Genomic DNA, 14,795 nt, shown 5'->3' with positions numbered 1-14,795 from the left:
CTTTGCTTTTTTTTTCAGGACTGCTTTAGTTATTTGGGGTCTTTTCTGGTTCCATACAGATGTTAGGATTGTTTATTCTAGCTCTGAAAAATACTGGTATTATTTTCATAGGGATTGCGTTCAAGATGTAGATCGTTTTGGATGGTATGGACATTTTAACAGTATTTATTCTTCTAGTCAATGAGCATGGACTGCTTTTCCATTTCTTGTGCCATATTCAAGTTCTTTCATCAGTGTTTTACAGTTTACTTTGTCAAATGTTTTTTCTACACCTATTGACATGATCATACAGTTATTATCCTTTTATTAATGTGGTATATCACGTTGATTAATTTGTCTAATATTGAACCACTCTTGCAACCCAAGGATAAATCCCATTTGATCTTGGTGAATGATTCTTTTTTTTTTTTTTAAATTTTTATTTTTAATTTTTTTTAAAGATTTTTATTTATTTATTTGACAGACAGATCACAAGTAGGCAGAGAGGCAGTCAGAGAGAGGAGGAAGCAGGCTCCCCACTGAGCAGAGAGCCCGATGTGGGGCTTCATCCCAGGACCCTGGGATCATGACCTGAGCTGAAGGCAGAGGCTTTAATCCACTGAACCACCCAGGCGCCCCTGAATGATTCTTTTAATGTACTGTTGGATTGATTTGCTAGTATTTTGTTGAGAATTTTTCATCAGGAACATTGGCTTGTAGTTCTCTTTTTATGTGAGTCTCAGTCTGGTTTTAGAATCAAGGTAATGCTGGGTTTGTAGAATGATTTTGAAAGTTTTTTTTAAAAAACTTTTTTGAAAGTTTTGAAAGAATAGGTATTAAGTCTTTAAATGTTTGTTAGAATTCGCCTGTGAGGCCAACTGGCCCAGGACTTTTATTTGTTGGGAGAATTTTGGTAACTGATTCAGTTTCTTTGGTGGTTAGTGGTTTGTTCAAGTGTTATAATTTTTCCTGTTTCAGTTTTGGGAGTTGATATATTTCTAGAAATTTATCCATTTATTCCAGATTACCCATTTTTTTTTTAAGATTTTATTTATTTATTTGACAGAGAGAGATCACAAGTAGGCAGAGAGGCAGGCAGAGAGAGAGAGAGGAGGAAGCAGGCTCCCTGCTGAGCAGAGAGCCCGATGCGGGGCTCCATCCCAGGACCCTGAGATCATGACCTGAGCCGAAGGCAGCGGCTTAACCCACTGAGCCACCCAGGCGCCCCCAGATTACCCATTTTTGAACATTATTTTTATAATATTCTTTTATAATTGTCTGTATTTTTGTGGTGTTGGTTGTGATTTCTTCTCTTTCTGATTTTATTTGTGTCTTTTCTCCCTTTTTTTAAAGATTTTATTTGTCAGCGAGAGAGAACAAGCAGAGGAAGGAGCAGACAGAGGGAGAAGCAGACTCCCACTGAGTAGGGAGTCCGATGTAGGGTTCCATCCTAGAACCCTAGGATCATGACCTGAGCTGAAGGCAGAAACTTAAACCCACTCAGCCACCCACGTGCCCTGATGTCAATATTTTTATACTTGTTCAGGCCTGATTTGTTACCTACTATATCATCTATTCTGGAGAATGTCCAGTGTGCACTTGAAAAGGATGTGTATTCTGCTTCTTTAGGATGAAATGTTCTGGATAAGTCCATCTGTTCCAGTGGGTCATTCAAAGGCATTTTCCCTTGTTGAGTTTCTGTTCAGATGATGTGTCTATTGCTGTAAGTGGGGTATTAAAGTTCCCTACTATTATTGTATTATTACGAATGAATTCCTCTATGTTTGTTATTGTTTTGTTTTGCCCCCAAGGTGGGGGCATAAATATTTATAATTGTTAGATCTTGTTCGATAGGTCCCTTTATTATGATATAGTGCCCTTCTTCATCTCATATTACAGTTTTCGGTTTAAAATCTAGTTTTTCTGATATAAGTATTGCTACTCCTGTTTTCTTTTTTGCATCCATTAGCTTGGCCAGTATTTCTCCATCCTCTCAATTTCAATCTGTAGGTGTCTTTAGGTTTAAAATGAGTCTCCTGTAGACAACATATAGGTGGGCGTTGTCTTTTATCCCTTATGACACCCTCTGTCTTTTGATTTGAGCTTTTAGTCCATTTAAATTCACAGTAATTAAAGGTAGATATGAATTTAGTGCCATTTTATTACCTGTTTTGTCATTGTTTCTGGAGATTTTCTCTGTTACTTTGTTGTCTTTGTTGCATTTTGTCTTTCTTTCCTACTCAGAGAGTCCCCTTTAATATTTCTTGAAGGGCTGATTTAGTGGTCACCTACTCCTGGTTTTTGTTTTTCTAGGAAATTCTATCTCTCCTTCAATTTTGATTGATATCCTTGCTGGATAGAGTATTCTTTGCTGCAGATTTTTTCCATTCAACACTTTGAATATATCATGCCACTTTCTTCTGGCCTGCCAAGTTTCTGTGGAAAGATCTTCTGCTAATTTTGTCTTCCCTTATAAGTTAGGGACTTCATTTTTCTTGCTGATATTAGGATTTTTACTTTATCTTTATATTTTGCAAATTTAACTATGATTTGGCTTGGTTTTGGCTTGCTTTCATTGATTTTGTTAAAGGATTTTATTTATTTATCCTCCTGAGGGGTAGGTAGAAGGAGCAGAATAGAACCTCCAGCAAACTCCGCACTGAGCATGGAGCCCAACATGGGCTCAATCTCATGACACTGAGATCATGATCTGAGCTGAAATCAAGAGTTGGATGCTTGAGCTACCCAGACAACCCTGCTTGTGTTGATTTCGATAGGAGTTCTCTGTGCCTCCCGGATCTATTTCCTTCCCCAGATTAGGGAAGTTTTCAGCTATAATTTACTCAAGTCTTCTGCCCTCCTTTGCTCTCTTCTTCTTCTTAGACTCCTTTGGTATGATTGTTATTACATTTCATGGAGTCACCGAGTTTCCTTAATATACTTTTGTGATCCAAGATTTTTCTTTTTACCTTATTTTGGTCAGCTTCATTATTTTCCATAATTCTGTCTTATATATCACTTGTTTGTTCCTCTGCTTCTTCCATTTCATCCTCACTGGTTTTAAGCTCCTTTCCTCTGCAGTAAGGGTCTCTTTGATATCTTCTATTCTTTTCTCAAACCCAGCTAGTATCCTTATGATTATTGCTTTATATTCTGGATCAGGCATATTACTTAATATCTGTTTCAATTAGCTCCTTGGCCCTGACCTTTTCTTATTCATTCTTTTGTTTTTTAAAGATTTTTCTTTTTTTTATTTCAGACAGAGAGAACATATGAGAAAGAGAAAGAGAGATATCATGAAAGGGGGGAAGGGTAGAAGGAGAAGTAGACTTGAGCTGAGTAGGGAGCCCAGTGTGGGGATTGATCCCAGGACCCCGGGATCATGATCTGAGCCAAAGGCAGATGCTTAATCAGGTGAGCCACCCAGGTGCCCCTGTTCGTTCTTTTGTGATGAATTCTTCCATCTTCGTATTTTGTCTAGGTCTCTTTTCTCTGTGTTAGGAAAGCCTATTATCTTTCCTGCTTTGGAGATTAAAGGCTTTATGAAGCACAAGTCAAATGTCCATGGCCTGGCTCTTGAGGAAGTGTCTCTGGTGTATGCTGCATGCAGTCTGCTATGTTATGGTTGCTCTATCCCCCAGATCAGTCCTCTGCAGAGTTTCTCCTTGCTTGTAGTGGGGCGTATGTTTGGACCTTGGCCAGAGTGTGGCACGTTTTAACTAGGTGTGTTCTGGTCTGCTTGTTAAAAGAGACCTGATTCTACTTCCACTAGAGCTGAAGCTTTGCAGAATTTTCTGGTCAGTAGATATGGTGCATGGGGGTGTTTCTGTTGGTCTTCTGGGGGAGGGGCCTGTGCTGCTCTGGGTTCTTCGGCACACTTATCCTTGAAAAATAGTACCAGAAGAGCACATGGTAAGGGGGCTTGGTATAAACAATTTAGGCAGCAATTGTTGGCATTGTGCTGCTTACTGAGGTTAGTTTATGCTGTGGGGTGAGGATATGAAATGGCACTAGCCATCTCCTTTGTCCCCAGACAGGTGAATTCTTGCTTGCTGCTGTCAGAGAAGCCCTTCCGGAAGAGTGAACAATTTCCCCTCATGTATCCTATGTGTTTTCACACTGTATCTGGGTTGCTTGCCTTCCTGGAGCAGCACAGTGTACTTTGGACTCTATCCCAGCCAGGTCAGCTGAGTTTAAATCCTCCAAACTGTAGGGGCCAGATGTGGGGGGAAAGGGGAACCTGTGCTGGTCTTCTGGGGGAGGGTCTTGCTGGGCTGGGATTGATGCAGGCTTGACCGAGATAGGCAGATGTACCAGAGTGCAGGACTGTGGGGTTTGGAGTAAATTGTGCTAAAGGGCCAGTGTCCTGGTTAGTTGCCCTCATCAGGTGTCTTAGCACCTATGCCGAAGGGCAGGGGAGGGAAATGATGCCTGTCTGCTCCTTTGTCCCTGAAGAGGCAATGTCACCTCTCCCAGATGTGCCCCAAGAATGGGAACCACAGATTATACAGTCTGCTGCTTGTGTACTCTACATTAGCACGACAGCCCTCAGGCCTTTATAGCAGCCATGTCGCAGACCTGTAAAACTCCAGTATTTGTCCCGCTGATTGCAAGAAGTCCCCAAAATTGGCCCCTCTCCTTTTTCCTGTCGGTGGCTTCAGGGAATTGTTTTCCTTGTGTGATCCCCTGTGTGCTCCTCCTGCCCTGTCTCTCTCTCTCATAGGACAAAGAGCATACTTTATATACTTCAACTTCCTCATCTGTGGCACTCTTGCACTTGTGGGAGGCAGGGCAGGAGGGAAAACCCGGAATGATCCTGGGGCCAGGACTGGGATTGCCCTGCTGGATTAGTTGGCCACCTTACAGCACAGATTTCCCTTATCACCCTCATTGTCAACTTAATATTTGTAGGCTCTCTTGAGATGTTACTTCTCTTATTCCTGATATTGGTAAATTGTGTAGTTCCTCTATTTTTGCTGATTAACCTTGCTGGAGGTTTATGAATTTTTTTTTTAAAGATTTTATTTATTTATTTGACAGACAGAGATCACAAGTAGGCAGAGAAACAGGCAGAGAAAGAGGAGGAAGCAGGCTCCCTGCTGAACAGAGAACTCGATGCGGGGCTCGATCCCAGGACCCTGAGATCATGACCTGAGCTGAAGGCAGGGGCTTTAACCCACTGAGCCACTCAGGTGCCCCAAGGTTTTTGAATTTTTAGAAATTTTTTCAGTGAACTAATGTTTGGTTTCACTGATTCCCCCCGACCCCGGTTTTATTTTATTGTCTTCCTCTCTCAACTTCATTTGTTCTTTCTTCCTGCTTCCCATTGGTTTAATTTGTTCTTTTTCTGTGTTCTAAGGTGGAAGCTGAGGTCGTTGATTTGAAACCTTATTTTCTTTTTTAACATTTCAGTGGTTATTTGAATAAGTAGGCATAACATTAGGAGGGCGATGAATACTGTTGTGAAAATGGAGATCAGAAGAGCTTTGGGGAATGCTTCTGATAAATGGGATATTACCAGTAGTATTTGATGAATGGTTTATGGGAATAACTAGGAAAGAAAAGATTATTATGAACAAAAGATGGGGCGCCTGGGTGACTCAGTAGTTTAGTGTCTGCCTTTGGCTCAGGTCATGATCCCAGGGTCCTGGGATCGAGCCCTTCGTTGGGCTTCCTGCTCAGCAGGGAGTCTGCTTCTCCCTCTCCCACTCCCCCTGCTTGTGTTCCCTCTCTCACTGTCTCTATATCAAATAAATAAATAAAATCTTTTAAAAAAAGAAAAAAAAGATTATTATGATTCACAGTTTTATTTTTCAAATTTTTTATTTATTTTATTTATTTATTTTTAATATTTTATTTATTTGACAGGCAGAGATCACAGATAGGCAGAGAGACAGGCATGGGCGGGTGGAGCAGGCTCCTTGCTGAGCAGAGAGCCCGACGTGGGGCTCGATCCCAGGACCCTGAGATCATGACCTGAATGAAGGCAGAGGCTTTAACCTACTGTGGCACCCAGGTGCCCCTTAAACATATATTATTTTTTATAAACATATATTTTTATCCCCAGGGGTATAGGTCGGTGAATTTCCAGGTTTACATACTTCACAGCACTCACCAAAGCACATACCCTCTCCAATGTCCATAACCCCACCCCCCTTCTCTTAACCCCCCTCCCCCCAGCAACCCTCAGTTTGTTTTGTGAGATTAAGAGTCACTTATGGTTTGTCTCCCTCCCAATCCCATCTTGTTTCATTTATTCCTCTCCTACCCACTTAAGCCTCCATGTTGCATCACCACTTCCTCATTATCAGGAAGATCATAGGATAGTTGTCTTTCTCTGATTGACTTATTTCGCTAAGCATGATACGCTCTAGTTCCATCCACGTTGTCGCAAATGGCAAGATTTCATTTCTTTTGATGGCTGCATAGTATTCCATTGTGTATATATACCACATCTTCTTGATCCATTCATCTGTTGATGGACATCTAGGTTCTTTCCATAGTTTGGCTATTGTAGACATTGCTGCTATAAACATTTGGGTGCACGTGCTCCTTCGGATCACTACGTTTGTATCTTTAGGGTAAATACCCAGTAGTGCAATTGCTGGGTCGTAGGGTAGTTCTATTTTCAACAATTTGAGAAACCTCCAAGCTGTTTTCCAGAGTGGTTGCACCAGCTTGCATTCCCACCAACAGTGTAGGAGGGTTCCCCTTTCTCCACATCCTCGCCAGCATCTGTCATTTTCTGACTTGTTAATTTTAGCCATTCTGACTGGTGTGAAGTGATATCTCATTGTGGTTTTGATTTGCATTTCCCTGATGCCAAGTGATGTGGAGCACTTTTTCATGTGTCTGTTGGCCATCTGGATGTCTTCTTTGCAGAAATGTCTGTTCATGTCTTCTGCCCATTTCTTGATTGGATTATTTGTTCTTTGGGTGTTGAGTTTCATAAGTTCTTTATAGATTTTGGACACTAGCCCTTTATCTGATATGTCGTTTGCAAATATCTTCTTCCATTCTGTCAGTTGTCTTTTGGTTTTGTTAACTCTTTCCTTTGCTGTGCAAAAGCTTTTGATTTTGATGAAATCCCAATAGTTTGTTTTTGCCCTTGCTTCCCTTGCCTTTGGCGATGTTCCTAGGAAGAAGTTGCTGCGGCTGAGGTCGAAGAGGTTGCTGCCTGTGTTCTCCTCAAGGATTTTGATGGATTCCTTTCTCACATTGAGGTCCTTCATCCATTTTGAGTCTATTTTTGTGTGTGGTGTAAGGAAATGGTCCAATTGCATTTTTCTGCATGTGGCTGTCCAATTTTCCCAACACCATTTATTGAAGAGGCTGGCTGTTTTCCATTGGATATTCTTTCCTGCTTTGTCGAAGATTAGTTGACCATAGAGTTGAGGGTCTATTTCTGGGCTCTCTATTCTGTTCCCTTGATCTATGTGCCTGTTTTTGTGCCAGTACCATGCTTTCTTGATCATGACAGCTTTGTAATAGAGCTTGAAGTCCGCAATTGTGATGCCACCAACTTTGGCTTTCTTTTTTCAATATTCCTTTGACTATTCGAGGTCTTTTTTGGTTCCATATAAATTTTAGAATTATTTGTTCCATTTCTTTGAAAAAGATGGATCATACTTTGATGGGAATTGCATTAAATGTGTAGATTGATTTAGGTAGCAAAGACATTTTCAGAATATTTATTCTTCCAATCCAGGAGCATGGAACATTTTTCCATTTCTTTGTGTCTTCCTCAATTTCTTTCATGAGTACTTTATAGTTTTCTGAATATAGATTCTTAGCCTCTTTGGTTAGGTTTATTTCTAGGTATCTTATAGTTTTGGGTGCAATTGTAAATAGGATTGACTCCTTAATATCCCTCCAGAAAGGGCTTTTATATCTCCCGAGAAGGTTTCTCTAATATCTTCCATGCCTTTTTCGAGCCCGTCTAGAACCTTAAGAATTGTCATTCTGAACTCTAGATCTGACATATTACCAATGTTTGTATTGATTAGGTCCCTAGCCTTCGGTACTGCCTCTTGTTCTTTTTTTTGTGGTGAATTTTTCCGCCTTGTCATTTTGTCCAGATAAGAGTATATGATGGAGCAAGTAAAATACTAAAATATACTTTAACCAAATTAGAAGAGATCCCAAATCGTGAGGGGGGAGAAAGGGCATAAAAAGAGGTTCAAAAAGAAAGAAAGAAAGGGAAAAAAAATAAAGAAAAGAATTAAAAAAATAAAACGAATAAAGAAAAGTTTAAAAAAATAAAAATGTATATATTAGATAAACTAGTTTAAAAACATTAAAAAAGAAAAGGGTAAAAGTTAAAAAAAAATTTTAGCAGAAGAAGAGAAAAAAAAAATGAAAAAGAAAAAAATTAACTGCAAGGCTAAAAATTCACAGGGAGAAAGCCATGAGTTCCGTGCTTTGCTTTCTCCTCCTCTGGAATTCTGCTGCTCTCCTTGGTATTGAACCCGCACTCCTTGGTAGGTGAACTTGGTCTTGGCTGGATTTCTTGTTGATCTTCTGGGGGAGGGGCCTGTTGTAGTGATTCTCAAGTGTCTGTGCCCCAGGCGGAATTGCACCGCCCTTACCAGGGGCCGGGCTGAGTAATCCGATGGGGTTTGCTTTCAGGAGCTTTTGTTCATTGAGTGCTTTCCGTAGTGTTCTGGAGGACGGGAATACAAATGGCGGCCTCTTGGTCTCTGGCCCGGAGGAGCAGATAGCCCGGGGCCCCACTCCTCAGTGCACCCTCAGAGAACAGCGCCCAGTTACTCCCGTCTGCCTGACCTCCAGCCGCGCTCCGAGCTCACCAAGCCTGCAGCTGGTTCAAGGTAACCCCGAGCTATGAGCTTACTGTCGGCTCTGTCTCTGTAGCCGGCTTTCCCGTTCCAGTATCCGCAAGCTCTGCGACACTCAGACACCCCTGATCCTTCTGTGACCCTGCAGGACCCGAGGCCACGCTGACCCTGCGTGGGCTTCACCTCAGTTTAGCCTCTGGAGCGATGTCCCTCAGTGGAACAGACTTTTAAAAGTCCTGATTTTGTGCTTCGTTGCTCCGCCGTTTGCCGGGAGCCGGCCCCTCCCCCGGGGTCTATCTTTCCGTCGCTTTGGATTCACTTCTCCGCCAGTCCTACCTTTCAGAAAGTGGTTGTTTTTCTGTTTCTAGGATTGCTGTCCTTCTCTTCGATCTGCTGATGGATTTGCAGGTGTTTTCAATCTTTAGATAAGCTATCTAGCTGATCTCCTGCTAGCTGAAGTTGTCTCAGCCTGCTACTTCTCCGCCATCTTGACTCCTCCCCAGTTTTATTTTGAGAGAGATTGAATAGTGTATTACTCACTGAGGTGTAGATTGTAACAGGAAAATTTAATTTAGTGATGGGATAATTCTGTTGTGGACACATTGATTTCGATGTTTGTTGAACATCCATTTGGCTGTATCACGTTCAGATTTGTATCCAGAGCTCAGTGAGAGATCGTGGCAGGAAATAAGATTTGAAAGACATCAGGGTAGAGGATATAGTTGTTACTTTTTGGAAATAGGACCCCAGTCTTGCCAAGGCTTTCCACATTTCAAGAAACAGTGGATTTAGGGGCACCTAGGTGTCTTAGTCGGTTAGGCATCTGTCTTTGGCTCAGGTCATGAATGGTTTATGCGTCTCCCTCTCCCTCTGCCTGTTGCTTACCCTACTTGTGCTTGCTTGCTCTCTTTCTCAAGTAACGAAAATAAAATCTTTTTAAAAAACAGTGGATTAAAAAAATATATATAATGTTCTGGGGTGCTTGGGTGGCTCAGCCAGTGAAACATCTGACTCTTGATTTCAGCTCAGGTCATGATTTCAGACCTGAGATCGAGTCCTGCGTGAGGATCCCTGTTCAGTGGGGTCTGTTTGGGATTCTTTCTCTCCTTTTCCCTCTGCCTCCCGCCTCTCTCAAATAAATAAATAAAATCTTTTTTTTTTTTTTTAAGATTTTATTTCTTTATTTGACAGAGATCACAAGTAGACAGAGAGGCAGGCAGGGGGTGAGGGAAGCAGGCTCCCTGCTGAGCAGAGAACCCAGATGTGAGACTTGATCCCAGGACCCTGAGATCATGACCTGAGCCGAAGGCAGAGGCTTAACCCACTGAGCCACCCAGGTGCCCCATAAATAAATAAAATCTTTAAAAATATATAATGTTTCTAGATTTGTAAAATACTCGCTGTCCAAGTATAATACGGTTATAAACCAGGTGGGACCTGTAGATGGCCTTTTTGCCATTCACTCTATCCATTACTAGCCTATTTTCCTGAGATGAATGGGTGTTCCACCTGAAGCAGTGGACTGCATTGTTTACTCAGAAATGGCTACCAGATTTATTTGATGATATGCAAGTGCATGAAACCCTTCAGTTAACCCTTGGAGTTTTGATAAAGCTTTGATAATACCAAAGAGAGGATATAGTATAAAAGAGAAGAGGTAAAGACAGAACCCTTGTAAACATTAAGAATGTTAGAAGAGGGGTACCTGGCTGGCTCCGTTGGTAGAGAATGTGGCACTTGATCCTGAAGCCGTGAGTTAGAGCCCCACGTTGGGAGTAGATATTACTTACAAAAAAGAAAAAAAAAAGTAATGTTCGAGTAGGATCATTGAAGGCTAATGAGCACCTAATGCAAAGTTGCTTTAAACCTTTCTTACAGAATTATGAAGATCAAAGGACACGTGATGTGCTTATAATAGGTAGCTGTTACTTATCAAATTCTAGATTACTGGAACTAAGGAGCAACAAAACATCACTAGCAGCTGGAGGGAAGTAACCTTAAGATAAAAAAGTACTGAATCTCTTCATATGGAGACCATGGAACCTCGGAACTGGTACAATGAATGAACCAGAGCAGCCAATTTTGTACAGGACTGAGGAGTTTACAAAGCACTTCTACCACCAGACTATTCACTTTGTTTCTCACACAGTCCTGACTTCAGGATAAAGAAACTGAGTCTCAGGGAATTTTATTACTTTTAGTACGTCATATCACATGGCCCTTAGATGTCCTGACTGGAAATGTAGTGCTTTTTCTACTCCAACATAAGAACTTAGGGAGGAGCACCTGGGTGGCTCAGTCCAGGTCATGATCCCAGTCCCAGGGTTCTGGGATCGAGTACCGCATCTGGATCCTTGCTCAGCAAGGAGCCTGCTTCTCTCTCCGCTCAGCAGGGAGCCCTACATCTGGGATCTTTGCTCAGTAGGGAGCCTGCTTCCCCCCGACTCTCTGCTTGTGCTCTCTCTCTCCCTCTCTTTCTCTTTGACGAATAAATAAATAAAATCTTTTTAAAAAGAGAGAGAGAGCTTAGGGAACATCTAGCATGCCTCTCTCACTTTAAAATATTTGCTTATTATGTGAATCAGATCAAAATATAGCCTGTAAAATAGAATCCCATACCATTAAAACCTTTTGAAACAGCCATTTTAGAAGCAGAACAATGGGATATCATCTCACATCTGTTAGAATGACTGTCAAAAAGACAAAATGTTGGTGAGGATGTGGAGAAAAGAGAACTCTAATACCCTGTTGGTGCGAATGTAAATTGGTATAGCCACTATGGAAAATCCTATGCAGCTTCCTCAAAAAAAATAAAAATAGAAATACCATAAGATCCAGCAATTCTACTTCTGAAAATTTATCCAAAGAAAACAAAAATACCAATTCAAAGAAATATATACACCCCGGCGATCACTGTGGCATTATTTACAGTAGCCAAGATACTGAAGCAACCCAAGTGTCCGTCAAAATGGATACAGATGTCACACACACACACACACACTGGAACATTACTCAGCTATAAAAAGAATGAAGTCTTGCCATTTGTGACATGGTTGGACCTTGAGGAAACTATGATAAGCAAATTATGTCAGACAGAGAAAAACAAATCCTGTATGTTTTCACTTATATGTGGATTCTAAAAAAACAAAATGTACATTATACATACAGAGAATAGAATAGTGTTCGCTAGAGGAGAGTAAGTGAAATTAGGTGATGGGGGCTCAAGAGGTACAAACTTTCAGTCATAAAATAAATAAGTCATGGGAGTAATGTACCACATAGTGATTATAGTCAGTGATATTGTAGAATAAGCTTTGAGTTGCCAAGAGAGTAAATCCTAAAAGTTAACTTTTTATGGTAATGGATGGTTCTAGACTTACTGTGATGATCATCTTGCATTATACCATATACATATTTCAAATCATTATATTTTATACCTGAAACCAATATAATGTTATATGTGATTTACACCTCAATAAGACAATTTTAAAAATTAGAATTTAATTTAACTAGAATGGTGTACTTTTTACTTGATGTTTTACAGGAAACATTTTAAAAATCTATTTCTGACTTGTTTAGGCTTTACTGCACTACTAAAAACCAAATGTTCTGACTTCATTTATTTTGTTTTTCAGGAAAGACTCTGTTTGCCTCATCACATTTTGGAAGAGAGAGGTCTTGTGAAAGTTGGTGTCACAGTTCAGGCTCTTCTTGAATTACCTACAACCAAGGCATCTCAGCTTTCTACAGCTTGATGTAACATTTCAAAATCATAAGTGTATAGTTGCATTTATTTGAAGTGATTTCAGATATCTCAAATTCATGATAAGAATCTCTAATCAAAAATAATTTAATTAGGTCAAGACTTAGGTTTAAAAAAATCACGTTTAATCGTAAAAATTAAATTTGAATTGCCCAAACTTCTTTTGGGGGAGACAGGATTAACTTAATATGAGTTTTTGATAAATTCAAATTCTCTTTTTACTAAGTCAGTTGATAACCTTGATTATTTTTCAAAAACCAGATTGATACTAAATTTAAAATGTGGTTTCGATTTAATAATCATTTATGTTTAATTTTTTATATCATAGCATACTAGTAAACACCTGGATGAGGTAATCATTTTTTTACCGATTTAAAACTATTCTATATTTGAGTTATTTAATACACTTCTAGTTTATACACAGTTTCTTCAATCTTTGGTCTTAGTTTTCTAGAAAAAAAAGAGTAGAAAATGCAGAACTCTGGCTTTATATTAAATTCTTTTAGTATTATAGGTTGGTGCCAAAATATTTTCAGTTGTACTGTAGATTGTTTACATGTGAAGTGCCTGTGTAATTGATGACTCTTATATAGTCTTAAGCATTTTTGCAGTTTCTTTTTATGTATTAATGGAATCAATGGAACTTTAAAATATTTTAGTAGATTTTGTAAGGTCAGTAATATGTGAGGATTTAAATGTGCCTCACATTGTGACATTTGTGGTTTTTTATTTAGTCCATTGCAGTTTTCCTTAAATTGGTTATGATGTCATGTTGTCAAAAAAAAAACAAAAAAAAACCAATGTTAATATGCTTAATTTATGCTATTTAATTTTGCAAAACTTAATCATCTTTTAAAATGTATTATTTGAAGAGTATTTTATTTCTGTATTGAAAATGTTACACAAAGCAGTAAGGTTTTTGAGAAGTAGCAAAGTACTAATTATCAAGGACATTTTGATAAAACTGCCAAAGTTTGGGTTTATGTCCTGACTTTCAGTAACATTATGTGAGTATGCTGCCATTAATTTTATTCAGATTCAGAGAGCAGCAATTAAAGAATAGGTTTTTATTTAAAATCTGGCCCTCTGTGGATCCTGTAAATCTTATGATCCTCAATTAATAAGATGTTGAATTAAACACAGAACAGTCTATAAATATTTTCATAAGTATACTATGTTACAAAGTCCTTGTTTAATTTGAAGATGGATGCATTTATGTTGGTAGTAGTGCAAGAATTTTTCAAAAACATTACTGTAATGAATAACTCAGTTTGCTATAGAAGAACCTTAGTATAATTACTTTTGTAGTAGCCAAGCAAGTACCATATCTTAAATATGTGATTATTTGCACTTGTTACCTCTTAATATGGATGCAACTTATTAAAAGTGTTGGCCTGGTTATTTCAAAGGGCATATATAAAAGTTAAAAACTAGTGTGCCAAATGGTATAGTAAGGGTTGGTTTTGGAACAACTCACCTTTTTTTGATCCGTCGGCATGAAGCCATATAATTAAATTTTGGCGTTAGAATATGGATGTGTTCTTTACATTCCCCAAGTGTGAAACTGGAGCTTTTAAAGAATTAAAGCTTCTTGTGACTGTAAGGTTTAAAAATTAAATTATTAGTAATTTATTACTTTAAATATTTGAGCTAATTAGTTACTATTTTTCAGTTGGATCTTAAAAAAACAAAAAAAACAAAAAAAACTTCATTGGCATAGTCAATCTCCCTAGTGAAAACTTGGGTAATAAAGGTAAGAAATGGCAAATAAATATCTTAAGTTGTTAGTTTTTGTTGTAGAAATTTGACAATGTTATAAATAAAGTGACCGGTAAAAGCTACAGCAATCATCCATATGCCTTTCTTAGTTATCATGCTGTAGAAGTCCTCTTATTAATCAACCTGGAAGTTGTTTCACAGATATTTTCCTGTTTCATATCATTGAAATATTAGTGAAATTATAGGCCACTTCCTTATTGCATTTCATTTACTTGTCAGTTATTACCTTAAAGGGAAAATACACCAGAACCATACTGTAGCATTCTTTACTGCAAAGCAAAATTCCATTTAAGATGGGTCCATCTGAGGTCTATATCATGTTAGTTTATTTACTGTAGTGCCAGAAGGCAACACCGCCTCTAAGTCAGTTTCTCAGCATAGTCCCCAAGGAAACATTTTACCAAGGCTCTAATGTATTTCTTTTATTAGTTTTTAAATAAGTGTAAATTTTATTCTAGATGGTCCTTATGGTTCTTTTA

At 39.0% G+C, this 14,795-nt stretch overlaps 1 protein-coding gene across 4 annotated transcripts in view; it reads left to right on the top strand.

Annotated features, from left to right (window-relative positions):
• Positions 1–13,314, top strand: part of LRCH2 (leucine rich repeats and calponin homology domain containing 2) — a 105,533-nt gene extending 92,219 nt beyond the window's left edge. For all 4 annotated transcript variants that reach the window (XM_032331233.1, XM_032331232.1, XM_032331235.1 and 1 more), the window contains one exon: positions 12,410–13,314. In XM_032331233.1, the coding sequence (XP_032187124.1) occupies positions 12,410–12,529 (120 nt within the window). In that variant the 3' untranslated portion in view covers positions 12,530–13,314. The remainder of the gene's footprint in view (positions 1–12,409) is intronic.
• Positions 13,315–14,795: the final 1,481 nt, after the last annotated feature.

The sequence above is a fragment of the Mustela erminea genome, chromosome X (genome assembly GCF_009829155.1).
Source record: "Mustela erminea isolate mMusErm1 chromosome X, mMusErm1.Pri, whole genome shotgun sequence".
In the NCBI taxonomy this organism is placed as follows: domain Eukaryota; kingdom Metazoa; phylum Chordata; class Mammalia; order Carnivora; family Mustelidae; genus Mustela; species Mustela erminea.
This window is presented reverse-complemented; position numbering and strand designations above follow the sequence as displayed.